Raw genomic sequence first — 26,831 nt, forward strand, 5'->3', positions numbered from 1 at the left:
TTCCCCTCCTACCAATGGTGCAGTGCTCTCCATTCCAGCCGGGGCTGCATTCACACTTGCCGTCCCGGCACGTCCCGTGCTCATTGCAGCGTGGGTGACATGCTCGCTGATCACAGGCTGCTCCCATCCACCCTTCCTCGCAGCGGCAGGTGCCTCCGACACAGCTGCCATGCCCTCCACAGTCCGCAGCACAAATCTCTGTAGAAGAGAAGAAAAGAGAGGGAGCAGGGGTAGGGGGATTCAGGGGGGAAGGGGAGGGCCGGGGTAGAAAGAGAAATCCAGAATGTTATTGTTACCAAAAAGCAGGCCACACTCCACTACCTCGCCTGACGGGGAATGAAAGAAATTCCTGCGGCTCATAACACTAATCCTTTCTGACAATAAGAATCTAATAAGCAGATTACAAAATAGAGGAGATGGACATGAACCGGCGAGGGCCGCCGGTGATTGAACCTCCTGTTTGCTTTCTAATACTATCACGCTCCTCTGGCTTTTTGTGAGCTGGCCGAATCCAATGGGAGAAGGCACTCCCAATGCAAAGGAACAAAAGTCACTTTTTAATTAAAAACTGGTTAAGTGTGAAAACAATGAGATGCTAAATCGCCCCCCAAATAAAGTTAAGTGTTGCTGGCAAAGTCTATTGGCAGCTTGTTAGCCCTCTGGTTCTGGGGCCGGGGCTTAGGGAACTTCGCTCTTTTGTCTGTGCTCTTGTTAACTTTCACAAAAGGATGTTTTATTTCTCTTGTATGTTTCAGGGAGCTTTGAAATCTAGCATTTGCTCCGGGAGAAACAAACAGCAACTGAAAAGGTCTCCTGGCCCAGAGCTGGCCTGCTCAACTCACGAATCACTAAGCTAAACCGAACCCAACACATATGTGGAATAAGGTGTAATGGTTATAGTGTTGAATTGGCATGGGGGAGACCCATTTCCCCACTCAGTGACAAAGCTTATGGATGACTTGAGCCTGTCACTGGCTGACATCCTCATTATTATTATTATTATTAATTCGATTTCTATACCGCCCTTCCAAAAATGGCTCAGGGTGGTTTACAAAGAGAAATAACAAACAAATAAGATGGCTCCCTGTCCCCAAAGGGCTCACATTCTAAAAAGAAAAATAAGACACACACCAGCAACAGTCACTGGAAGTACTGTGCTGGGGGTGGATAGGGCCAGTTACTCTCCCCCTGCTAAATAAAGAGAATCACCATGGTAAAAGGTGCCTCTTTGCCCAGTTAGCAGGGGCTGTGCATGTGTCATTAAAAAAAGGCACACATGCAATGAAAATGTCCCCGTTTATAAAGTGTGGGGGCATGCACTTAGGGGGAATTTTCAGCTATCTCCCCTTCCCATGGAAGCATTCAAAGACACAATTTGGCATTGCATAGAGTGATTCTGGAGGAAGAGGAGCTTGGCCAAAATCCCTCCCCATGAGCAAACCCCATGCTTCGGAAGCATGCCTGGTTTTGGCTGCACATGTGAAGCATAAAGGTGTTGGCCACTGTCTCTTTCAGCCAAACCTCCCTTACAGGGAGGATATTGTGATGGTAAAGTGGGGTGGAGGGACATATGCCACCTCAAGCACTCTGAAGTAAGGACAGGGGGAAATATTAGAATTAAAATGATGTGTTTTTAGGGATGTGCAGAACTCACGGATCAATTTCATGTGTCTTATAGACACCTGTTTGGCTTTCCTAGAAAATTCGCAGATGCTTCTCCTTGGGAGAAACCCTAAAGTTTACTTTGAATTTTACTTTAAATTTGGGTCAATCTTTCATTTCATTTCATTTCATATTTTATATCCTGCCTTCTTGCTAATGTCTAAAGGGAGCTAATAGTCAATATTTAAAACAAGGATAATGTGGATAATAATAGTGCTTAGCATTTGTATAGTGCCTTTTGACTATGTAAAGCACTTCATATGTGCACTGTTCTGAAAGAATCCTTACAACCACCCTGTAAGGTAAGTAAGCAATTGTATCTCCATATTGCAGCTGGGTTGAGAGGGTAAGTAGCTTGCCTAAGGCCACTTTGGGAGGAAATGGAAGAGGCAGGATTTGAACCAAAGAAGTTCTGAGGTAGACAAAATCAGAGGCAGCTACAGCTGATACAGCCCCAAAAAATGAAAAACTGATTTAGAAAGGGAGAAACAAAGTGCAACAATTCTTCCTTAGAACCACCCTAAAATTATTCAAGTATGCCTTGAATCTCTAAGGAAAACCCTATCTATAAAACCACGTGAAGAGGATATCCACTGAATGTCCACCCCATGTATCCCCACTGCCACCAGTCCGATAATTTAGGATAACTAAAATCTTCCTACCCTCATTAGTAGGTGGTTTTTGCTTTAGGCGTATGGAAGAGTCCATTTGGAATGTGGTAAGGTTTATCACAAACAAAATTATTGTCATTTACTTTATAACTAGCCAACCCCGCACAGAGCATCTGTACGGCGCTTTGGGGCTGGCTGTTTCCCTCTCCCTCCTCCTCCAGCCCCGGTCTCTCCTCTCTTCCCCTTCCCTCCGGCCCGCGCTCTCCAGCCCTCCTCCCACCCCGTCCCCCCCCCCACCACAGAGCCGTGGCGGCCGGCCAAGAAGGGCACCACCGCCGTTTTTTCTCCTTCCCGTCTGCCCGCTGCCTGCCACCGCCTTTCTCTCTCCCGCCCGCTGCCACCTATCTCTCCCCTCCACCGGCTGCTGTCTTTCTCTCCCCTGCCTGCGGCCGCCTTTCTCTCCCCCCTGCCGCCGCCTTTCTCTCCCCCCGCCTGCAGCCCGCCACCGTCTTTCTCTTTCCCTGCCTGCTGCCGCCTTTCTCTCCCCCCGCCGATGCCTTTCTCTCCCCCCGCCCGCTACCCACCGATGCCTTTCTCTCCCCCCACCCACTGCCCACCGCCCACCCGGCCACTTTCTTTCCCCTCTGCTCCTCAGTCCTCACTTCGGAACTTTTGCAGCATGTTGCAAGAGTTCCGCCACCAAATCCTGGGCACGCATGTCCCAAGAGAATTAAATATATAGGAGATTTGAAACGTAGGGTTTTCTTTCTGTTACAGCTATTACGTCGTCAGACTGATGTTATTAATTGATGCTTGTTTAAATTGTAAAGCGCCCTGAGATTTTATATAGGGTGTTATATAAATGCATCAAACAAACAAACAAACAAACAAACGGTTGGGGCAATAAAGTAAGGCTTAGGTCATTCTGCCAGCTAATCCTAATGCCAATCATCTTGCCAATTTTCATTCCAGTGATGACTCACAACTGGTGGGCCAACAGATATTCTGTGCCTTTAAGGACCCAGGCCTCAGTTCCTTCTATAAAGGTTCTTGCCATGGCTATAACATTGGGAACTTCAGTTCCTCTTGCTGTGGCAAGGCAGATTTTAGCTTCCGCTAAATTGACAGCTTTTAGTCATGTCTCTTGATGATCCCTGAGGAACCTCCGGACCAGTTCAGAAGAGATTGTTCAGAAGACCCTGAAGACATGGCCCACTCAATGAAGAAGAGGGACGTGATGAGTGTTTTAGAATGTTAAGGATTGTGATCACACTGGTCAAAGTAGAGGAGCCTTGTTTCCCCAGCACTGCAAAGAAGTTGGGACAAGGGTGCAGACTGAGGGGAAGCTTGAGGAGAAACACATTTGGTGGGGGAGAGGAAAGCCACTTTTGCGGGGGGGGGATATGTTTTGGGTAGTGAACATATTAGCTATTAGGTTTGGCAGTGGGGTTCAGTAAAATGAGGGGGGAGCTCCTCAAATGCTCAGTAGGGAAGCTGCACCCATGGAGTGGGGAAACATGGGATTGCCCCAGAATTCTATTCATACCGTCCTTTTGTTGCAGGATGGACTATAACCCACAAAGGCTCTTCACCGTTTTTGTGCATTATTCTGCATTAAGGGGAAGACTGAGCCCCTAGAGGGTTGATGGGAGAGGAGAGGGGTTGGTGTTACACAAGACATTTGCTTCAGGTCACTGCCTCCTTGAAGGGAAAAACAACAACAACCAACCTTCCTCAGACTATGAAAACATTATACTTAACTCAAATCCAGCCTTCTATAGAGGTTTCCCAGTTTTGCCTTCCCTCTAGACAGAGGGCTACATTCTGCACAGTCTGCCGACAAGGTAAGGGACCTGCCAGGGCTGCTGAACTTACAAAAAGCCTTTCAACCCAGGTTCGTCAAAGCAGAACGACTAAATCAGATTCCTACCTTGCTTTTCTGGCAGTGTGGATTCATTTACCTTTTCCAGCAGCTACCAGGAACTAGCAGGCTTGGAAACAAAAGAAAGCTGCGGCTACAGGGGTTTGGCCACCCGTGAATGTGCCACTCTGCAAAGCACGCTCTATGATCCTATATTTGCAGCAATTTTAGCAGGGCTGGGCCCACCTCCTGCCCCTCTGTGGCCAGTCAAAGGGCAGCTGCTGATATAATGAGGCTTTCCAATCTACTGGCAGTGCAAAGCATGCTGGGAAGGCCTGCAAGGCCTTTGGAGAACTCTCTATGTTTCCAGTGTCTGTAGAAATAGACGCCCCACCTGACTTACTCGAGTGTTTTCTGGGTTTGCTGACCCAAATAGAGGTTCTGGTCTCCTGTTGCTACTGAAGCAGGAGCTCTCGAACCCCTCAACCCACCCTCAAATGGTTGTATGAAAGGCCGTAATATATGGCTGGTGGGTCACATTTGACTTGGTTGCCCAGACGTTATGCAGGCCTGTCCCAGGACAAGTCTGGGCTCCAATACAGAGCATCTAGAAATGTCAGGAATTTGCTGGGAAAGAGAGGAAGGATTCTGCGGTGATCCATCAGAGCACACAATGATTTGTTCACCAAGTGATGAGCCAGGGGGGCTATTGGTACAGTGTGTGATGAATGACTGAGCGGCAAGCTCAGTATTAATGGCCTCAAAATGTGCTCAATAAAAGACAGATAACAATAGTACCCTATTGTGTGAGCATGTTGCAGAGGGAGGTTAGCAAATGGTAATCACTAATGGGAGGATTACAAAGGAGCTTCTTCTGCAATGGCCCCAATGACTGACTTGAAACAAAAGAGGTGATGGATTTATGGAACGAAAGACAAGCCGAAGGAGGAAGGAGAAAGAAAATACTCAGCATTGGAATGGATGCAAAAGCTCTTGATAGTTAAATCCAGACTAAGATACCCAGGCAAGGTGAGCTTCAGCATCAGTCATATGATCTCCATGGTGCTGGGAAGAAAATATTTCTGTCTTGGGATGGAAACTGTTCTTGGGAGTATTAAAGCCAGGGCATGCCTGAAGCCACATAATGGACCAACCTCACTGAATCTTGAGGTCTGGATCTATGGTCAACGCCTAGATGGGACACTGCCTTGAGGACGGGGCAGGATAGAGCACATGCTTTTCATGCAGAAGACCGCAGGTTCAATGTCCAAGGAGGGCTGTGAAAGACTCCCATCTGAAATCTTGGACAGCTGTGGCCAGTCAGTGTAAGCAATGCTGAGTAAGGTGGGCAAATGGCTCAGTATAAGTCAGCTTTGCATGTTCATACTACCTTGACTATTTATTAATTACGTTTATATACTGCCTAATGAACAGTCTCTAGGCAGTTTACAACGAATTAAAAAAAATTAAACAGTAGAGCGCATTACAGTAGTCAAGCCTGGGAGGTTGCCAGCATGTGCACCTTTGCTTTAAGGCAGGGCTGCACAACTGCTGGTACGTTTCCAGACTATGGGAAAGACCTATATCGGGCAGCAGCGATAGAGGAAAATGCTGGAAGGCATCATCTCATACTGCAAACCAAAAGGAGTCTGAATTGTGTATGTTTCCTAGACTACATGAAACACCTATATCGGGTAGCAGCGATATAGGAAGATGCTGAAAGGCATCATCTCATGCTGCACGGGAGGAGGCAATGGTAAACCCCTCCTGTATTCTACCAAAGACAACCACAGGGCTCTGTGAGCGCCAGGAGTCGACACCGACTCGATGGCACACTTTACCTTTTTGCACAACTTTGGCCCTCCTGCAGACACTGAACTACGATTCCTATAATTCCTCACTATTGACTGCTGTGGATGGGGATTATGGGTGTTATAGTCCAACAATCGCTGGAGGGCTGAAATTGTGCAGCCCTGCTTTAAGGTCATTTTCTTCCAGAAATAAGTGCAGCAGGCATATCAACTGAAGCTGATAAAAGGCATTCAGAACTGTTGACTCAATCAGGTTATCTAGAAAGAGACTTAGATCCAGAAGCACTCTCAGACTGTGTACTTCTTCCTTCTTGTGGGAGGGGTGTAACCCCATCCAGCACATGCAGCTCCACCACATCTCCTAACCTATGACCCCTCCTCGCTCCCGAGCTGAGTTTCCTGAAAGGCAGGATATAAATAAAATAAATACCATAACCCATCTCACCCTTTGCTGCTTTGCTTCCTCCTCTCCAAAGATCTGAATTTCAGTGGTAACCTTGTGATGGAAAGGACCTCTCTCCTTGATCCATGTTACTATTTGTGACCCAATTCTGTTGGAGAAACATGAATCGCAACTTTGCCAAAGTTGGGTCTGGCTGCTACTTCTGGTTTCAGAGCTAGACAAAGGACACGGGCAAACTAACTTCCAAAATATGTGGGTTTTTGGGTATCAAAGCTAGCGATTAGGTAACATCTGAGCCGTGGTCATGAATGAGAAAGGTTGGGAGGGGAAAGAGATGTTTTGAATGCTCTTATTACAGGAGCAGCAGCCTTTGGGAGAAGCTGCTTTATGCCACTGCTGCCTTTCTGAGCAGCTCTGAAACAATCTCCATGGGCCTGAAAGCCTGTCTCTGTTAACAATTATTTCCACACCAGCTGTTCCCCCCCAAAGGTGGTTAAATATTTCCTTTCATCTTTAATCTCTTTTACTGTTTGTGAGAATAGCTCAGCCGTTCCCTGCGCTATCTTGAGGTGCGTGGTGTGCTCCTGCTGTCCTTGTCGTTCGCGGATTCGTTTGCTCTGCTGCTCAGAAGCCTCATGTAGGAGGGTATTTGAGTCAGCTTTAAGGCCTAAGCGGAGGTTGATTTCTCTCTCCTTGGGCTTCAGGATGGAATTTTGACCTTGGGCGCACAAGCAGGTCTCTCATCAGAAGGGAGCGGCCAAAAAGCATCAGGTGGAAAACCTTCAGGTCTGTAGACTGAGATTTGCACTCTCTCATCACAGTACAAGAAGAGATTAAAAACAAAAGAGCATGGCGCAACATGGAGGGGTTCATTGAGTCCTTGAGCATGGCCTGAAGGCACATGACACAGCCACTTTGCTGAAGCTAAGCAAGTCTTGGGGTGGTCAGTGCCTGGATGGGAGACCCATGCATGCCACTTTGGGGGATCGGTCCATAGCCCCGTGGCAGATCATCTGTTCTGCATGCAGAAGGTCCCAGGTTCAGTACCCAGCATCTCCAAGTAGGGCTGGGAAAGACTGGGAGAGTGGCTGCCAGTCAGTGTAGACAGTACTGAGCTCAATGGACCGATGGCTTGGGTTGGTATAAGGCAGCTTCCTCTGTTTCTACGGCTATGGACTCAGCCTTGGAAATAACAAATGAGGGGCACAGAAATAGAAGGAATAGTGAAGCAAATAGCCTGGGTTGATGGGCAGGATTTTTTAGAAGCACGTCACTAGTAGCAGGTAGCGAGTTCAAAATGAGCTTCTAAGAGATGAAGTAAGCAACATAAGAACAGCCCTGCTGGATCAGGCCCAAGGCCCATCTAGTCCAGGATCCTGTTTCACACAGTGGCCCACCAGATGCCACAGCTAGAAGCCTACAGGCAGAAGTTGAGGACATGCCCTCCCTCCTGCTGTTACTCCCCTGCAACTGGTATTCAGAGGCATCCTGTCTTTGAGGCTGGAGGTGGCCTATAGCCAGGAACTTTGATCCAGAGGTACCTCATTATTGCATGTATAGAGGATACTTCATTCATTCATTCATTCATTCATTCATTCATTCATTCATTCATTCAATAATAAACAAAAAGCAACAGTTAATTCAAAATGTGCTATAGTAGTTAAACACTGCACTCTTATCTAATTTGTATCTCTCATCTAATATATATCTCACACTCAAGATGGTACCCATAAGATTTCACAGATGAACTACAAAGCGAATAGTCATTTCTAGCTTGCAGTAAGCTGCTTCTGCAAAGCAAACACTCTTTCCCTGTTTCTAGAAAGAAAGCGATTGTTCCTGGCTTAAGGCAAACTTCTTCTACAATGTAACCCATTATTTCCAGCTTGGGGCAAGCTCATTTTCCAGGGCAAGGAGAGAAGGTTGCATATAACCAGGCATAAGGAGCTTGCTACTTGTCTCTGGGACATGTGTTTTACCCACTTTGGCTTTTTCCAGCATAACAAAGATCAGAACACCCAAAGTGCATATTTATACCTGGGTGAACATGGAAGAGAAAGCAAATATGCAGCAATTATTGTGTCCTGCAATAGAGAAAAGAGCCCTTGGACATCTCCATGGTGCCATGACTGCAGGCCAAAGGGATAACTTAGCTGTCCATGTCAACAGCACCCAAGTCCCCATTTTAAAAAAATCTCTGCCCTGCTGAATTGGAGCTGTCCCTGGTCCTGAAGATAGGCAGTAGCCCTGGCTTTAGCCTAAGCCTAGTTCTCTCAAACAGCAGATGAGGTGGTAAAACTTGTCCCTGCTCTGTACCACTTCAGATGGCAGCTCACTTGGCTGAGCACTTCTCCATACAGAAATAACCATTCCCTGTACATAGAAAACTAGATGTCAAGGAGCAGAGTCTTCGCCCAGCCTCCTGCTATGTGCAGATTTGATTTGATTATTTTTTTTTTTAAATGGGAGAGAACTCCATAATGTAAACTCCCATGGACATATTTCTGAACACGAAAAGGGCTTTTTGGGAATGGAAGAAAAGTGCAAATCGCTTCCCCCTCCCTGTGCATTGCTGCTTAGTGGCAAGCCTTGTGTGCAGTGAGTGTACTGGCAGCTTGCAAGGGCAGAGCTCTTGCTCTGTCCTCATCAGGCTGTGGGGCATGTCAGCCACTGCCTATCCCTTTGCCACCCAATTCCAACTAGGTTCCTTAGAGTCATGTCCAGTACCCTACAGGCCCCGCACCTAACCAGGATGCACATGTTCACGCAAAACTACTTTTGGTCAACATTTTCTAACTTCAGGAGGTAGCACAAATCAGTAGTCAGCAGCCTGACTAGGTGTGCTCATGCAAGGATGTTGCGCTAGATAGTTGTGCTATGCCTGGACCTTGCGTTCCAGACTAGTGTTCTAGTGTTGCACATGCACAGCAGGTGTGCAACCTTTGGCATGCCTCATATGTTTTAAAGGGAACTTTTGCACATTAGTGCAATTCCAAAAAGCCCCATGATTTTAACGCAGCTACATGATCTTCCTTGGGCTAATACAACTCAGAGAGGAGAGCTAGTCTTGTGGTAGCAAGCATGACTTGTCCCCTTAGCTAAGCAGGGCCCGCTCTGGTTGCATATGAATGGGAGACTTGATCTGCAAGCGATGTAAGATATTCCCCTCAGGGGATGGAGCCACTCTGGGAAGAGCATCTAGGTACCAAGATCCTGCCCTGGCAGCATCTCCAAGATAGGACTGAGAGAGACTCCTGCCTGCAACCTTGGAGAAGCCACTGCCAGTCTGGATAGAAAGTACTGAGCTAGATGGACCAATGGTCTGACTCAGTATGTATGTATGTATGTATGTATGTATGTATGTATGTATGTATGTATGTATGTGTGTATGTAAGTATTTGGTTTTCATAGTATATGGCAGCTTCCTGTGTTCCTATGAATTTGTTGTGCAAGCTCACTGTTAGGATGTCAGCCACTTGCCTTGTGTTGATTTAAAAATACACAAGAAATTGAAACTGAAGTAAGGAAGGATAATGAATCATACTAGAATAATGAATCATAGAGAGGAGCCATATCTCAAGGGTAGAACAAATGCTTTGCAGATAGAACATTCCAGGTTCAATTTCTGGCATTTGTTGTCAAAAAGATCATGGGAAGCAGAGATGGGAAAGGCCTTGCAGAGCTGCTGCCAGTTAGAGAAAACAATAATGGGTTGGCTGGACGAATGACCTGACTCAGTATACGGCAGCTTTGTTTGCTATTTCTTCACACACATCTTTTTTCAATTTAAGGGAGATCCTACATGAGGCCAAGGAGAATCTTCCACTCAAGGCACTTGCTGAATTGCAATGTGCGGGGAAAGAAGACATTTGTATGCAAGTGAAGCAAAATGAGTGCAAGCCACTTCTGCTACACCTGCTAAATCCTTTAATAAATGTGGATTTAATGATAAAATAGAAGATCAGGTAAAATTGCCCAGAGCGTCTTAAAAACTGGAACTGTTCCACTGACCTTCAAAATGTTATTAGAAAATTTAATAATTACAAACTGTCTTAAGTTGGATTTTCTGGTTTCAAGGAAGCTTGATTAAGGCTTTCCACCCCCCGGTGCTCTCTGATTTTCTGTAAATGAAGAGTGCAGGATTGCTACTGTGCTGCAATTAAAAACAACAACAAAAGGCAGCCTCCCCTGGATAGGATATTCATTGTTAACAGGGGAAGAATGTTATGTTAACAGGGAAGAAAGATACTTCTGTGTAAAGTCAGGTTTTCAGGCATTTGAGCCAAAGGGAGAGCTGGTCTTGTAGTAGCAAGCATGACTTGTTCCCTTAGCTAAGCAGGGTCCACCCTGGTTGCATATGAAAGGGAGACTAGAAGTGTGAGCACTGGAAGATATTCCCCTCAGGGGATTGAGCCGCTCTGGGAAGAGCAGAAGGTTCCAAGTTCCCTCCCTGGCTTCTCCAAGATAGGGCTGAGAGAGATTCCTGCCTGCAACCTTGGAGAAGCCGCTGCCAGTCTGCGAAGACAATAGTGAGCTAGATAGACTAATGGTCTGACTCAGTATAGGGCAGCTTCCTATGTTCCTAACGACAGCTGTAAGTTCTCTGTACGATAAAATAAGTATTTCCTTGTGTATTTCCCAGGTTGTTTCTCCAATTGTTAATTCAAGGATGCATGCTCTGGTCTCAGCCAGATGAGAGGGGCTGCCTCTACAGACTTCTCAGAAACGTCAGTTATGCCAACATGCAGCTTCTAGGACACTGGGACCAGTCAATGGGAAGACATCCCTGCTGACTGCGGACAACGACAGTGGCGGCCCACCTGTTTTCAAGCACAATTTAGGGTGCTGGTACTTACTTTAAAGCCCTATATGACAGGGGACCTAGGTACTAAAAAGTCTGTTTTCTTCCACACGAGCCTGGCCGAACATTAGTCCTATACAGACAATAGGCTAATTCACACAAAGTAGGACATGCTACCCTTGTTTGGGAACTCTGTGGCGTCCCGTGTTGTGATTTGACCTGTTAGCTGCTCTCCCTCTCTATGTTTCTATTTCAGTAGTGTCAATGTTTGTTTTTAACCTTGCTTGTAAACTAGATTGAGCATTTTTGCTTTAGAGCAGGGGTTCCTAATCTTGATGCTGTTGGACTACAGATGCTGTTGGACTACAACTCCCTTTGGCCACTGTGGCTGGGGATGATGGGAGTCGTAGTCTAGCGGCATCAGGGATCTGAGCCTGGGAAACCTTCTTTAGAGGAAAGATGGGGCATGCTTTTTAAAATAAATGAATAGCCGTATGGAACTTTCTCAAAGAAATGCATATAAATAAGCCCACCTGGCTGCCCCAGTTGTGTCCAGTTTGGCTCTAAACAGACCTTTGAGCCATTTCGCTTTCTTTTTGTTTCAGCCCATAGTTAGAGCAAGGATCTCTCATATATCAATTGTTTGTATTCAGTTCAAACAATGTGGAAATTTTGGAAGGTGAACCAGAGTTCAAAAAGTTTGATAAATATTTAGCATTTACCTGTACTTTGGTATTTATTGATACTCTTGTCAAATCCCCTACATTCAAGACTGTGAACGTTGCTTGAAACATCCACTTGCCATTGGTTGGCAGAGCATGAAATGAAATATCTCAGGGGGGTTCATTCCCTGCATTAAGATTTGGTTAAAGTAAAACAAATATTCCAGCCCTGATGATTATGTTTTTCTCCCCCTTTGATGTTTAATTGGATCTCCAAGCTTTATAGGACGCAGATTAAAAAGCTTCCCAAAGACGAAGAATTCCTGCTGAACAGTCAGCACTCCTTAAAAGCAACTGTGTCTCTTTTGTGGTGGTGGATTTATCTGACTCTTCGATTTTGCTAAAGGGGGCAGTGGGCATTAGAGTTTGGCTTAGAGTGTGTGTTTTCCAGGTGAGTTTTGTGAATGTCTGAAAACAGTGGTGAATGACCACTAATTAGACAGAATTGTTGGCATTCACTTGTGTATGTCCCCAAATTGAGGAAATATCCATTTCAGTTTGGAGGCATTCACAAAATTCCTCAGGGATTGTCAACATTCACATGCAAATGTCAACAGACATCAAATTTGTGTATATTCACCACAACAACAGAGGAGTCTACACATGCAGCAGAAAGAGGTGGAAGAACATATGATAATACTTCAGACTACAGGATGCCACTTCTGAATGCTCCCACCTGCACAAACTCCTTGATTTAGATCAGCAAATGGTCAGCTTCTGAATCTTCCCGGGCCATTCTGTTCTCAAGGAAGTGCTCTTGAGATCTGAAGTTGCTTCAGAGAGGTTGCTGTGATCTAATAATAAGAGCTTCAAGCTTATGGGCATAGCCAGGACACTACGCAGACAATCCAAATGATGGACAAAACATTTATGGCCGTTCGGATCAATAGTCTACCCTCACTTGATAAAGGGACGTTGGGATGTCTGCAGAAGATATCTTGACAGGCATGCTTCCCTTTCTAATCCTCTGGGCTGGTAAGATATCATCTAAACCAGTCCATCATGAGGTGGAAATCAGGGTGTAGAGTGGTCCACACCAATCCAAACTGTGGTGAATGAACCACGTTCTTGAGTGCTCCGCTCCTTTGCATAAAAATGCCTTGCAAGTTGAAACCCAGCATAGCAAGAAGTGGCTAGAATCCTTCTCTTTGATGTTCTACGGTTATTATTTTTTTAACTGGTGTTTAAAACAACAACAACACAGGAAGCATTCAAAAATGGTGTCCCCCACCTGCGGTCTCAGGTGGAACAGTCCACTCTACCGTCACCTCATTCTCCTGCCTCTGTAAGCCAGGCCTTCCTTAAGGCCTTTGGTGGGGTGTTGGAGATCTTTCACCGCATTACAATAAATCAGGGTTTCTTAACCTCGGCCCCCCAGATGTTGTTGGACTACAACTCTCATAATTCCCAAGCAAAAGCCGGTGCAGCTGAGGATTCTGGGAGTTGTAGTCCAACAACATCTGGGGGCCAAAGGTTAAGAAACCCTGCAATAAATACAATACAAATGCTTAATATTAGTGGAGAGGAAAAATCCTGAAACCAATGGTTGACATCCAGAATAACTCTGCACTGATGTGCCAGGGTTTTCTGTTGTGTTTGCGGCAAAAGGAAACACTTGGCATAGTCAGCCTGGATGCCAGACATTGTCTATAATTTCTGAAGAAAAAAAGCACAGTTTATGTTTGAGAGCTGGCTTTCCACAGCTGCCTGTTTTCTTCCATTCTTCCTGCATATGACCCCTGCCCCCTAACTCCCTCAATCCCACACAAAACAACTACTTCCTAGGGTGGCATATCAAAACATAACCTTCTCTCCTTCTGCATTTGTAAAATTCACCTCGTGACACTTTCTCAGGCAGTGCAAAATTACAAACAACTCTCGCTCTGAGACTTCATTCCTTACAGAGCTGTTTCAGATGTTAACGCTATTATTGTTTTATGCCTCATGGCTAAAATCTCTGCCAAGGTGGTTTGTAAACACCCATTTGTTACCTGGGCCTCTCCAGTCTATCTAGGCCTCAACTCTGAGAGATGGATTTATGCCCTACACATAAACTGCTCCTAAATGACTTGATTAGCAAGCCAGAAGTACTAGCGGTTCGAAATCCCAATGGCATGTTTCCAAGACATGAAAAAAAAAAAAATTAAAGATGGGCAAATGACTCAGTATAAGTCAGCTTTGCATGTTCACATGTTCATACTACCTTGACTATTTATTTATTATGTTTATATACTGCCTAATGAACAGTCTCTAGGCAGTTTACAACGAATTAAAAAAAATCAAACAGTAGAGCGCATTACAGTAGTCAAGCCTGGGAGGTTGCCAGCATGTGCACTAGGGGTGTGCACGGAACTGCCACACAGCGGTTCGGCACTGGGGTGGGGAGTAGCTTTAAGAGCAGTGGGAGGGTTTACTTACCCCTCCCGCTGCTTTCCGCTGTGGCGCCGTAATTACTAGAGTAATTGGGGCGGCAGGATACCTCCCTGCCGCCCCTTCCCTGCTGCTGCTCTGCAAAAACTCCCAGTAATACTTTGCGCGCGCACACACGTCAGTGACGTGAAGCGCGCGCACGATGTGCGCACGCACAAAGGATTACTGGGAGCTTTTGCAGAGCAGCAGCGGGGGAGGGGCGGCAGGGAGGTATCCTGCCGCCCCAATTACTCTAGCAATTATGGCGCCACAGCGGAAAGCGGCGGGAGGGGTAAGTAAACCCTCCCGCCGCTCTTAAAGCTACCCCACCCCCAATCCGAACCACCCAGGTCCGGACCGGTCCGGAGGCCTTTTCAATGGCCTCCGGACCGGTCCGGGCCCATCCCTAATGTGCACCTTTGCTTTAAGGCAGGGCTGCACAACTGCTGGTACGTTTCCAGACTATGGGAAAGACCTATATCAGGCAGCAGCAATATAGGAAGATGCTGAAAGGCATCATCTCATACTACACGGGAGGAGGCAATGGTAAACCCCTCCTGTATTCTTCCAAAGACAACCACAGGGCTCTGTGGTCGCCAGGAGTCAACTCCGACTCGACTACCATTACTCCACTGAAACATTTGTCTGAACCATGGACATGTCAGTGTCCACTGCCGCTCAAGCTTCTGGTACAGGATAGCAGGCCCTAGTACATGTCTTTAAAAGGAGTTCTGTTTTACCATGAAAGAAAGAAGCCTTCCTGCGAGAAAGTGTGGCTGGGAGTGATGGGAGTTGCAGTCCAACAGCAGCTAGAGAGCCTCAGGTTAGCACTAGGGATGTTCAAGAAACGCGATTCGGAAACAGAATCGTGGCACATCCTTTAAAATGGAGGAAAGCAGCTCCACACCTGCTCTTCCTCCACTCGCTGCCAATTCTATAATCGTGATGCTCCCTCCAGCTACGCTTGGGTGCTGATGGGGCATCTCCCAGCTGTCCCCGCATGACGCCGGCATGCACATGGCCTTCGCACATGTGTGGTGGCGATTTACGTGGTCAGCATGGTGTTAAAGGGGATGTGTAATCCCTCCGTTTTAAAGGGATGTGTTGCGATTTGATTCCCGAAACGTGCTTCATGCACATCCCAAACTAGCACCCCAAATCAGACAAATTCATGGAGAAAGAGAGGCCTGTCTTTGTCTGGCTATAAGCATGACGGCTATAAGCTCCCTCCAGGTTCAGAGGTATTTTGCAACTACCAGTTGCAAGTGTGGGTCAGGGCTACATTTTTCTGGAGGCAGCTGGTGGGTCACCTTGGAAAAAGAATGCTGTACTAGATGGACCTTTGGTCTGATCAGCAGGGTTCTTCTTATGTTCTTATTAGTCATGAGAGCTAGGAATGGAGCCTCCACGTTCAGAGGCAGTCTACTTCAGAACCAGATGCTGTGGACAAATAACAGGGGAGGACTCTTTCTGGCATGCCCTGCTTGTGAGTCTCTTGGGGGCATCTGGTTGATCACTGTGGGCAACCTTTGATTTGACCTTGCAAGGTGCTCTCTCTCTCTCTCTAGTATTTTATTAAAATTAATTATAATTAAATGCCTGAGAGAACAGGAGGGTCTTGAGGTTCTTCCTGAAAACAAACAGAGAAAGATATGCTCTTATTTCAGCAGGAAGCCTATTCCAAAGCCCCGGGGCAGCCACAGAGAAAGCCCGGTCCTGGGTCGCCACCAGATGAGCTGGTGGCAACCGTAACCGGACCTCGCCTGAAGATCATAACAGGCAGCAGGGATTATGACGAACGATATTTTTTGTTTGTTCTTGGATAGCTATTCAATTGGATGGGGCAGCAATGGCCCAGCGGCTTGCCTCCTGGTGGCGAAGAGGGCAAGGCAGGCAACAGCTGAAGGAGGGAGGACGCAGGCAGCTACATTGGAGAGGGCGGAGTCAGGAGAGGGTGCCCTGATTGCAGGGCTTTATTTAAGGCTTGGAGGGCCAGGGATGAGGCGGTCTGGAGAGATGGGAGTGACTTGGACCTAGAGACTGCCGGTGGGGAGCAGTCTGACCCCTCTCCCTGACAGCTAGGGGAGGAATAGGATGGCCATTAGCCCCCTCCACAGCACTTCTGAGGCTACTTCCACAGACTATGAACAGGATCAGAGGAAGGGAGGCTGTCAGAGTCATGCCAAAAATTGGCATGACCATGATCTTGCTGTCACGCACTTGCAAGTGCGTGACAGCAAGATCATGGTCATGCCAATTTTTTTTTAAAAAAAATAGTTTACAAAGAAAGTTTGCAATGCCTGTTTGGGAAAGTAAAATCAAACAAAATATAGTGTTCCAAGAAGCAGAATTATTCCCTGCTGTTGTATTGGCAGACTTTTTTACTAAACTAGTTTTGCAAGAGTGTTTAGGAGAGAATGGCTCCTCATGTGATATGTCAAAATTGCTGCTACCTTTGGGGAAATCTTGCTGTAAGAGTGTTCATATACATAAAACTAACTTGGTGTCCCACTGTGGGTGGAGCCTGCAGTTCACAGGCACCAATATTGACAACTTTTTAAAAGTCTCTAAACACACATTCATTCACCCAAGTTTTTAACTAGTCTTGTGGTTTTAAATTCTTTTAAGATTTAAATTCCTGTTTTAATTTGTTTTATGTTGATGTAAGCCGCCCAGATGAATGTTTGGGGCAGATTGGGGTTTCCCAACTTTTAAAAACAAGCATACCCTTTTTGTCACTAACCTTCAGCTCAGGTATCCCATAGAGATTTTAAGTGTGTATATTTGCATGTACACACACACACACACACACAATGAGACAAGCTATTCCAGTCAGTGGCTTATATCCAGATTAAGTGACTCATGAGCAGTCTTACTGAAATTAATGGTTCAATGTTATAAATATACATGAACACACAGATTCAAGTGATATCAGTTAAGGAGATAGGCTATTACAGTCACTGGTTTACATCCACACTAGGTTACTCATAAGGAGCCTTATTGAATTATTCAATGGGAGTACTGTACTCAGTGCTACTTTTCTGAAGCCTGAAAATCAGGCTGAGAGTAGGGGTACACTTGAAGCCAGAAACCCTTAGATGGGGAAAAAATAGCGAGATTGCACCGTGGGGCTGCAGGGAGGCTCTAAGTACCCCCTGGGTGCCCTTCAGGTAGCCCTAGCGATACTAGTACCCCCTGTTGGGAATCCCTGGCTTAAATTCATGCAGTACCTTTTGGGAGTGGTCAAATGAGCATCATGTAATCTATAAATCGGGCCAGGAGAGCACTGAAGGAACCAAAGCACATGGTACAAACTGAATACAGATTTCATTCAAGGAATCCTGATGGCTCAAGCAAGGGCCACGAGTATAATTACCAATCGAGCAGTCATGTCCAGTCCAGCTGGGGTCACAATTGCACATGCCGGTTTCAGGCAGAAAGGTGCCATGGCCGGAACACTGGTCCAGACAGGTTGCTCTCGGGGTCTCACAGCTGGTTCCTCCCCAACCTACAGAACAGTGGCATTCTCCTCTTACACACACGCCACGCCCTAAGCAGGTGGGGTCCATGCAGTCCACTGTGGGAAAAGAAAAATATGCAAAAATTAGCCTAGTTTCTTGTTCATGACTTCATCATAATTAAGATCTGGGCCCTGAAACCTATATAGATTGTCAGACTATTTGGGGGTCAATTAGCCACCTAATGGCGCAGTGGGGAAGTGATCTGAATAGCAAGCCAGAAGTTGCCGGTTCAGATCGCCACTGGAAACACATATATCGAGCAGCAGCGGTACAGGAAGATGCTGAAAGGCATCATCTTACACTGTGTGGGAGATGGCCATGGTAAACCCCTCCTGTATTCTACCAAAGAAAAACCACATGGCTCTGTGGTTGCCAGGAGTTGACAGCGACTCGATGGCACACTTTACCTTTACTTTACATGAAAATACTTACAGGGAAATCTCACAATTACTCTGCTGGTATTCTGTGGCTATTTGTTGCCTGCCTCACCCCCCACCCCGCCCCACCAAGAAATAGATACTGTCACAGACTTTCTTCAACGGAAAATCAGCAATGCTGCTCCCCAGAGCTGTAAACTGTTTCAAACATGAAGGGACATGTATTAAGCTTCCCCTGAATGACAAGCTTTCCAGACACTTCGATATTTTGATGCAGGAGCAAGGGTTTTGCTGCCTGAGGTGGGCAGGATGATTTCTGCCCCCACGAGGACAAGAGCTCAGCTCTCTGGCCATTCTGCCAAAGCAACTATGGTGGCATGCAAGCTCTTTCAGACTATGCAACCAAGCCAGACAGGCACAGCGTGGGGTGGGTGGGTGGGTTGTAGCTTGTGTCACGTGGGTGGAAGAAGTGGGGGGCACTCCGGAAGGGTGAGGAGGGGAAAATGAACAGCACACCCCTGTGGGGTGAGAGAAGGTGGTTGCAGCAGGGTCAGGGAGGCCATGGGGTGGTGCCTGTGGTGGTGGCGGCGGCAGACTGGCACTGGCTGACCCAGAGCCCCACCTTGTGCCTGCACATGAGGCGACTGCCTCAACTTGCCTCATGGAAAGGCCGCCCCCTTAGAGGTGTGTATTCAAACTAGCAACCCACCCACCCAGTCAACATGCATTTTGAGGGAGCGCAGAAAAACAGTACTAAGCCCACCCTCCTTGAATTCATGATTTGGCTATGTGAAGTCAACTCCTTTGTGATATTTTGTAGGCCTTACTCGGAGGAAAGCCACCTAATAGCTCAGCGGGGAAATGCTTAACTATCAAGCAAGAGGTTGCCGGTTTGAATCCCCACTGGTACGCTTATATCAAGCAGCAGTGGTATAGGAAGATGTTGAAAGGCATCATCTCATACTGTGCAGGAGACGGCAATGTTAAACCCGACCTGTATTCTACCAAAAGAAAACCACAGGGCTTTGTGGTCGCCAGGAGTCAACACCGACTCCACGGCACACTTTACTTTACTTTATTCAGAGGAAAGTCTGTTCAAACAGATGGACTACCTGTCTGACCTGAAACAGAAATGGTTCTGTTCTAAATGGGGCTCACTTTCCTGAGTCAAAATAACATTAAGCACCTCCTCGCATCCCCCCAACAAGCAAGCTGCTCAATGCCCTACTGAGGCATTCAAGGGTGTATTTTTGTTGCATCTCAAACAGGAGCACACTCTGAGAATTACTACCAGTGAGGCGGAAAAAGCCTGGCCTACAAACCTCAGGTGTGATTAAAGAGCTGGGAGCCAGGACACCAATTTTAGAACATGGCCCTTGCAGGCCTGACTCTCTTCCTCCTTAGAAGTAAGAGCTATGAAAGGGATTGCTGAGAGCAAGATGCCAGTACCTTGCGTCCTCAGCAGATGGTTCAACCGTGGAGAACAAAGATTGCTGGCTAACTGACAAGGGGCTACTGCTAGGCAATTAATCATCTGCTCTGAAGGCCAACAGGGGTAGAAGAAGGTAAGCTTTAAGGGGTCTCCATCACAGAAGGCAGAGCGCTCTGCTACCTCAGCGTTAACACAGGATTACAGCAAGGGGATGCGTGTGTGTCAGGACACCCCATTCATCATAATCCCAGGGCCATTTTTCATGTTGAAACGAGCCCTTTCACAAGATGCCACGCACAATGGCTACTTTAATCTTGCCCTTGCTGGCTGCAGCGCTTTAGACATTCGGCACCGTGGCAAGGGTCCTGGGACAGGATTGGAGAGTTTCGCTGCTTCCTTTGTTGTTTAATGCTTTAATGTTTTTTTCTTTCTTTCTCGGCTTTTTTCCCCTTTTTAAAAAAGAAACTTGTGTTTTTTTCTCCCCCAAGGGAGTTCTGCTCAGCAAATTCCATTGCTCAGCTTCAGGGAAACACATGGCAACTTTCCGTATCTAGTGTTTAGCTCTTTTCTGATCATGACTATAGCTGCAAATGGCAGAACTAGCCAAAGCCAGGGTTCTCAACCATGGGTCCCCAGAGGTTGTTGGACTAGCACTCCCATCATTCCCAGCTGAAAAGGCCATGCTGGCACGGGATGATGGAAGCTGTAGTCCAACAACCTCTGGGGACTAAAGACAGAGAACCCCTGCACTACAGTCACTGAAGGGCTCATTCCACTGGGAAGATCTCCTTTGCCAGCTTCCTTTCATCCTAAGGGACCTGGCAGAGGTGGATCATCACACCTTCGGGAGGTGCAGCATCCTCTGCTTAGAAAGTTGAACAGATATATCCAGGGACTTGTTAAACCCAGGGGGTGGGGGACCAAATTTCCCTACAAGGGTTTGGGTCTTTTTAGTTTAGAACTAAAATGACTAAAGAGGGAGAGGCAGAGCTTTGTAAAATGATGGATGATGTGGAGAAGGGGAAGTTTTCCTCCCTCTCGCATTATTCTAGAACTTGGGGCTATCTAATGAAAGTGACTAGTGATAGAATCAGGAGAGGCAACAGAAAGTCGTTCTTCACCCAGTGCATAATTAATTCATGCAATTCACTGCCATGGAATGTGGTGATAGCCACTAGCTTTAGATGGCTTTGAATGGGGATTAGCCAAATTCATGGAGGAGGAAAGGTCTACCAATGGCTGTTAAGTCATGATGGGTGCATGGGACCTTCATGGTGGATTTATGGAACCTCTCTCCAGTGGCATACTGAATACCAACAGCTGGGGTGGGGTGGGGTGACAAACAGCAGAGGAAAGCACTGTTGCCTTTATGCTCTGCTCAATGTCTTCCCCAAAAACATCTGGTTGGCCATTATAGGAACACAGGAGGCTGTCTTATACCGAGCCAGACCATTAGTCTATCTAGTTCAGTATTAGTCTACACAGACTGGCAGCGGCTTCTCCAAGGTTGCAGGCAGGCGTCTCTCTCAGCCCTATCTTGGAGATGCTGCCAGGCAGGGAACATGGAATCTTCTGCATACAAGCATGCAGGTGCTCTTCCCAGCGTGGCCCCATCCCCTAAGGGGAATATCTTTCAGTGCTCACACATGTCTCCCCTTCAAATGCAAACCAGGGTGGACAATTCACGCTTGCAGCTATGAGACCAGCTTCCAGGGGTGCTGGACTATGTGGACCTTTAGTCTGATCCAGCAGGCTCTCCTTATGTTCTGTTTTTTCTCCCCATCGTCTAGGTTATTCACATAAATGCCATGGGTCCTGCAGTTTTGGATCCCCTTGCTTTTAGGAATGGTTGTGCCTCTGGTTGGGTAGCCAAAGTGCTGTTTTGGGGGGATGGGATGTGCATTCCAACGCACAGTCTCCATCCTAAATGCCTGTCAAATTAGTGCAAGAGTTTGCACATCCAGCCGCTGATAATGTTCTCTCTCCAGCTGGAAAGTAAATTAGACAGAAACAGAAAGCAGGCGGGTTCAGGATAATGGCCCATATGACAATGCATTTGGGGATCACCTGCTCCAACCCTAACGGAGGAAAGCAAACATCTTGTGCAAGAAAGTTATTCTGCACATCGGCAGAGTGCATTAATCCCAATGGCGGTGGTTATGCAAGAATAAGGCCCTGGTACCAGCCAGGTAGAAGCTCTGCAAAGACACACCGCATTGAATCCCACCCAACAGGGCTGCCGGGAAATGGCGGGTCAAATCCACTGAAGTCATTTTTCATCCATGATCGTTCAATGAGTGAAGAAAATGGGTCTTGATATTGCTCAGTTGGTATTGTCAGATGCAGAGGATGGGGATGGGGATCCGTTGTTCTGTCTATGATCATGAATAATACATTTGGGGATGGGGCCATAGCTCAGTGGTAGAGCATCTTTGTAGGCTGCAGGGTTTGGAAGAGCCTCCTGCCCGAAACCTTGGAGAGCTGCTGGCAGTCAGTGTAGACCAGGCCTGCTCAACTTAAGCCCCACAGCTGTTTTTGGACTACAGCTCCCATAATCCCCAGCCACAGTGGCCCATAGCCAGGGATTAAGGGAACTGTAGACCAACATCTGGAGGAGGGTTGAAGTTGAGCAGCTCTGGTGTAGACAATATTCAGCTTGCCTGCCTTGGTAGATGGCAGCTTTCTATGTTCCTGTGCTCCTTTTCTAGTTTCCTTGTAGCCCTTGGACCCAATCCAGCGGGAAGATCTTCTGTGCAAGCAGTGTTGACGTGAACAGTGCTTGCGCAAGAGGACACATGGCACTTGTTCTTGTGCAATTCCCATCCATTTCAACAGAGCTTGTGCAAGACCATTTCAGGTGGATCGTGCCCTTTAAAAATAGAGAGGCAGGCCAGCCTCTCAAACTGCACCAGATTGTGTTAGCTGGTGTTTTATAAATATTGCTCAAAGTTGTGGAACAGAAAGGAAAACAAAGCACTCATCAGAAAAGCCTATTATAAACATGGTGGAAAAAGCACTGAAGTTGCAAACCAAATACATCAATGCCAGATGGAACCCCTTTAAAGAAAAGAAATAAAATTTGTTAAATGGTGAAAATCAACTTTATATGAGAGGAATTTAGAGGGGGGAAATCCCACAGATTTCCTATATAACATTTTTAGAAATGGTTTTTTAAATCTTTTTTCATCTTGGCAGAATACAAATGATTGTCTTGCATATAAAAAACAAATGTCGTAGGAGAGGCAAACCTCCAAATTACTCAGTGGGTCTTAGGAAACTGTTTTATTTCTTTCCTGACCTTTTAATTTGGGCTGTCATCCAATTAAAGAACTTTGGGGTTTTTTATTTATTTAAGAATTTCTATCCTGTTTTATAGCCTCAAGAGGTTCTTAATGTAGCTGACAAAAGGCATTACAGTAAAATCACAGCAGAATCACAGTAAGATCAACGTACTGATTTTATATTACAATTAAGTTTCTAAATGCAAGGGAGAAATGATGTGAAATGGATCAGTTATTGTTATTTGGTTTGATTTGGTTGCTTTGAGTTCATTCAGACTCATATAATTTTGATTAGTGAAGTCCAAGATGCCTAGATTGATATGTATGATTCTGTGCTTTAAAAAAAAATTAAGAAAGGAAAAGGAAAAGGAAAGTGTGAGGAAGGCTTCAAATGTTCCTGTTCACAGATAGGTTGTATACACTATGTTTGTTTTTTTCTAGGGACTGGTGCATGGGCAGCTAAATTATCAAATAATTAAAATTAAATTAAATTTTTTAAAAAATAAAAATTAAATTCTGATAGAGGAAGAGGAGAAAGGATGGAACAATGGCCTAGATGAAAGATACTGGCTCATACCCAGACTGAGGAAGTGTTGGTGTTATGTGAGATGCGCAGGTGCGACTGAAGGGTTCGACTAATGTACCACTGGCACTTGCAAAGTGGGGTGGCAAATTTCGACAACCTCCCCTTCCCCCGAAGGGCTCTGTGACACCCCAAAATATGTCCCTGAGGGTTGCACTGCCCTCAGGGCCGTATCTTGGAGGGGCATATAGAAGGCTTCTGGGGAAGGGGAGGTTATTGAAATTTGCCCTCCCACCCAAGTGCCAGGGCCACTTTATTCAGCACCAAAACAGGTACACTTCACACAGCACTGGCTCTTTGTTAGTCTGAAAGCCAGCCACTGAAAAACATGTGTTTAACTATAAAAGGTATCATGGAAAGAGCAGAATCTGTCTAATTATGTACGAGCTTTCATGTTAAAAACATCAGGAAGTAGAGTGCTAATTGGGCTTGTACAGGGGATTAGAACTGGGGGCTGAAGGCAAAGACTACACCTGGTAATTTGAGCTATAAATCATGTGGAAAAAGCAGCGGGTACAGACTTAGTTGTCTGCATGAGGATGAAACAGGACCATAGAAGAAGCTCACTGGTGCCTCAGAAAGACCGAACACTAAAGGGTCAAACTGCACCTTATAAAGAATAAAGGGCTGCCCAGGAAATTGGCTATAAATGAACAACTGGGGGTGGAGACAAATGTCCCTGGGCCCCTGAGGGAAGGGGCCCCAGAAGGGTGGCAGCTTGCTTTTCACTCTTCACTGCTGATGTTGTTTGAATATGAGGTGATTATAATACATATAAATGTTAAATGTTAAATAAACACACACCATGTTTTTGAGGCAGGGGAATGTGTGTGCATATGTTCATGTGTGTGATATTAACTGCACAGGAGTGAGAGAAAGGGCATGCCGAGAATGTTTTGTTTTTCACCACGTCTTTACAGTTCTTCTGCAGCAAAGAAGGTAAAGGGAGGTGAAGGCAGGGGACCCAGGGGACCCATATTCACTTCTTGCCCCAGGGCCCATGCCAAGCTTACGACACCCCCAAAGTGGCAGCTTTGCATTCAGCTTCCATCCCCTCTCCAGGACGTCGAATCCCATTTCGTCCAGGCGTTGACATCACTGTGATGAGCGGTTTCCCACCCACACACGTCATTGGGGGGTGGGGGTGGACAAGAAAGCACACATCATCATACCACCACGAGGGGCACATCATGCTTTACAGGGGCAGAGGGAGTTGGAAACAGGGCTGGCATTTTTCACGGCAGCTGTGTTCCTTATTATTATTACATTTATTATTATTACATTTATATCCTGCTCTTCCTCCAAGGATCCCAGAGCGGTGTACTACATACTTGAGTTTCTCCTCACAACAACCCTGTGAAGTAGGTTAGGCTGAGAGAGAAGTGACTGGCCCAGAGACACCCAGCTAGTTTCATGGCTAAATGGGGATTTGAACTCAGGTCTCCCCGGTCCTAGTCCAGCACTCTAACCACTACACCACGCCTTGTCACATGCCATCCCTGCACATCACCTCCTAATGAACTGACAGATAAGTCGTTGGCTGACACCAGCGCCCACCTCTCCGTCACTGCTTCCCCAAGAGACACTTTACGCACTCCTTCACAATTATGAAGAAATGACATCAAACAAACAAACAGTCATCGTTGCCCACAGTAGGCATGTGCCAGAATGTGATTCAGTGTCTGCATCGCAGGACAATCCCTTTAAAACTGGGGGATTCCATAGCCCCTTGAACATGGAGGAGAGCAGGTCCATCCCTGCTTCTCCTCCACTCTCTGCCATTGCTATACTCATGGTGCTCCTCCCAGCTATCAGAACACACCAGCAGCACTCTCCCCCAGTTGTCCCTGTGTGGCTCCAGCATGCGCATGGCGTCAGCGCGAGATAGCTGGGGGGGAGAACCACAAGCACGACAATGGCGGAGAGGAAAGGGAGAGCAGGGATGCACCCATTCTCCTCCATGTTAAAGGGGCTATGGAAGCCCTCAGTTTTAAAGGGATTGTGCTGCGATTCGAATGCCCAATCGCATTCTGAGCACATGCCTAATCCACAGTGGCATCCTACATGCAAATAAAGGAAGAATGCTTTTTTAAGTGCCTAGAGGACATGCACATGAAAGCAACAAGGAGAACCACAGGAACATTTTCAATTCAGGCCTAACACAGACCGAAAGAGATCTAAGGCAAGGCTTTTGAAAAGAGATTTGACTCTGAAGCAGCGTTGCATTTAAGGCCTGAATATGGCAAAGCGTTCGCGCTCCAAAAGAAAAAGCAGGGCTCCTTTATTCCACACGTGCCAGGGCTTCATAAAAATCAGCATCTGTAAATTGCTTGCTGTGGCGCGCCAGATAAAAAACAATAATTATACGTTTGGATGTGCAAATGGAGAAGACTTCCTATAATAACATTTGGAGCATGTGATTACATGCACTGGCTCTTTGAACAGCTCTCTCTCTCGCTCTCTCTCAGAGACGTTGGATGGTTTTTCACCCAATTATTGTACAAATATGATAGATTACCAGCAGCTATTATAAGTTAGATAGATAGATAGATAGATAGATAGATAGATAGATAGATAGATAGATAGATAGATAGATAGATAGATAGATCTGCTCTGTAAGGTGCCTATTATGGCAGTACTGGAACACTAAGGCTCACCTCTCTGACTCTGTCTCTCTGCAACAGGGTAAGGGCAATCAAAGGAAAAGAGACCAACTGAATGATGCTTAGAAATACCTTCTTCGCAGCTCTCTCCCTTGTACCCTGGATTGCAGATGCAGGTCCCCATGATGCAGGTGCCATGGCTGTTGCAAGAGACATCAATGCACTGGTTGGTCGGAACATCACACTCAGCCCCTTTCCATCCGCTGTGGCACAAGCACCGGCCTTTCATATACTGCCCGTTTCCGCTGCATAACACTGGGCAAGATGCTGAGAAAGAATGGAAGAAAACAGCATGATAACTTAAAACACAGGGGTGATAACTTAATACACAGGGGTCTAGAATTCTGCAATAGAAGCTAGAATTCTGCAATAATTCATCATCATCATCCTAGCTATTATGCATGTATATACGCCTCTAGAGTGTTCAAAGTACTCCAATCTCAGTAGGTCTTCCAACAAAGATGGCGAAGGGCTGGAAACCAAGACCTATGCGGTACAGTTGCCGAGTAGGTTTCACTTGGAAAAGAGAAGATTAAGGGGGGATATGAGAGCCATCTTCAAACACCTGAAGGGCTGTAACATAGAAGAAGGAGCAGGCTTGTTCTCTGTAGCTCCTGAGGGAAGGACTAAAACCAATGGTTTGAAGTTACAAGGAAGGAGATTTAGGCTTCCTAAAAGAAAGGTAGCTGTGGGG

At 46.3% G+C, this 26,831-nt stretch overlaps 1 protein-coding gene across 10 annotated transcripts in view; it reads right to left on the reverse strand.

The window, feature by feature from the left end:
- The window catches only part of TENM4 (teneurin transmembrane protein 4), a 1,105,140-nt gene that overhangs the window by 115,343 nt on the left and 962,966 nt on the right, over nt 1–26,831 (reverse strand). For all 10 annotated transcript variants that reach the window (XM_053305915.1, XM_053305917.1, XM_053305913.1 and 7 more), the window contains 3 exons: nt 26,210–26,404; nt 17,657–17,857; nt 13–198 (listed from right to left, as the gene is read on the reverse strand). In XM_053305915.1, the coding sequence (XP_053161890.1) occupies nt 13–198; nt 17,657–17,857; nt 26,210–26,404 (582 nt within the window). The remainder of the gene's footprint in view (nt 1–12; nt 199–17,656; nt 17,858–26,209; nt 26,405–26,831) is intronic.

The sequence above is a fragment of the Hemicordylus capensis genome, chromosome 3 (assembly GCF_027244095.1).
Source record: "Hemicordylus capensis ecotype Gifberg chromosome 3, rHemCap1.1.pri, whole genome shotgun sequence".
Classification (NCBI taxonomy): domain Eukaryota; kingdom Metazoa; phylum Chordata; class Lepidosauria; order Squamata; family Cordylidae; genus Hemicordylus; species Hemicordylus capensis.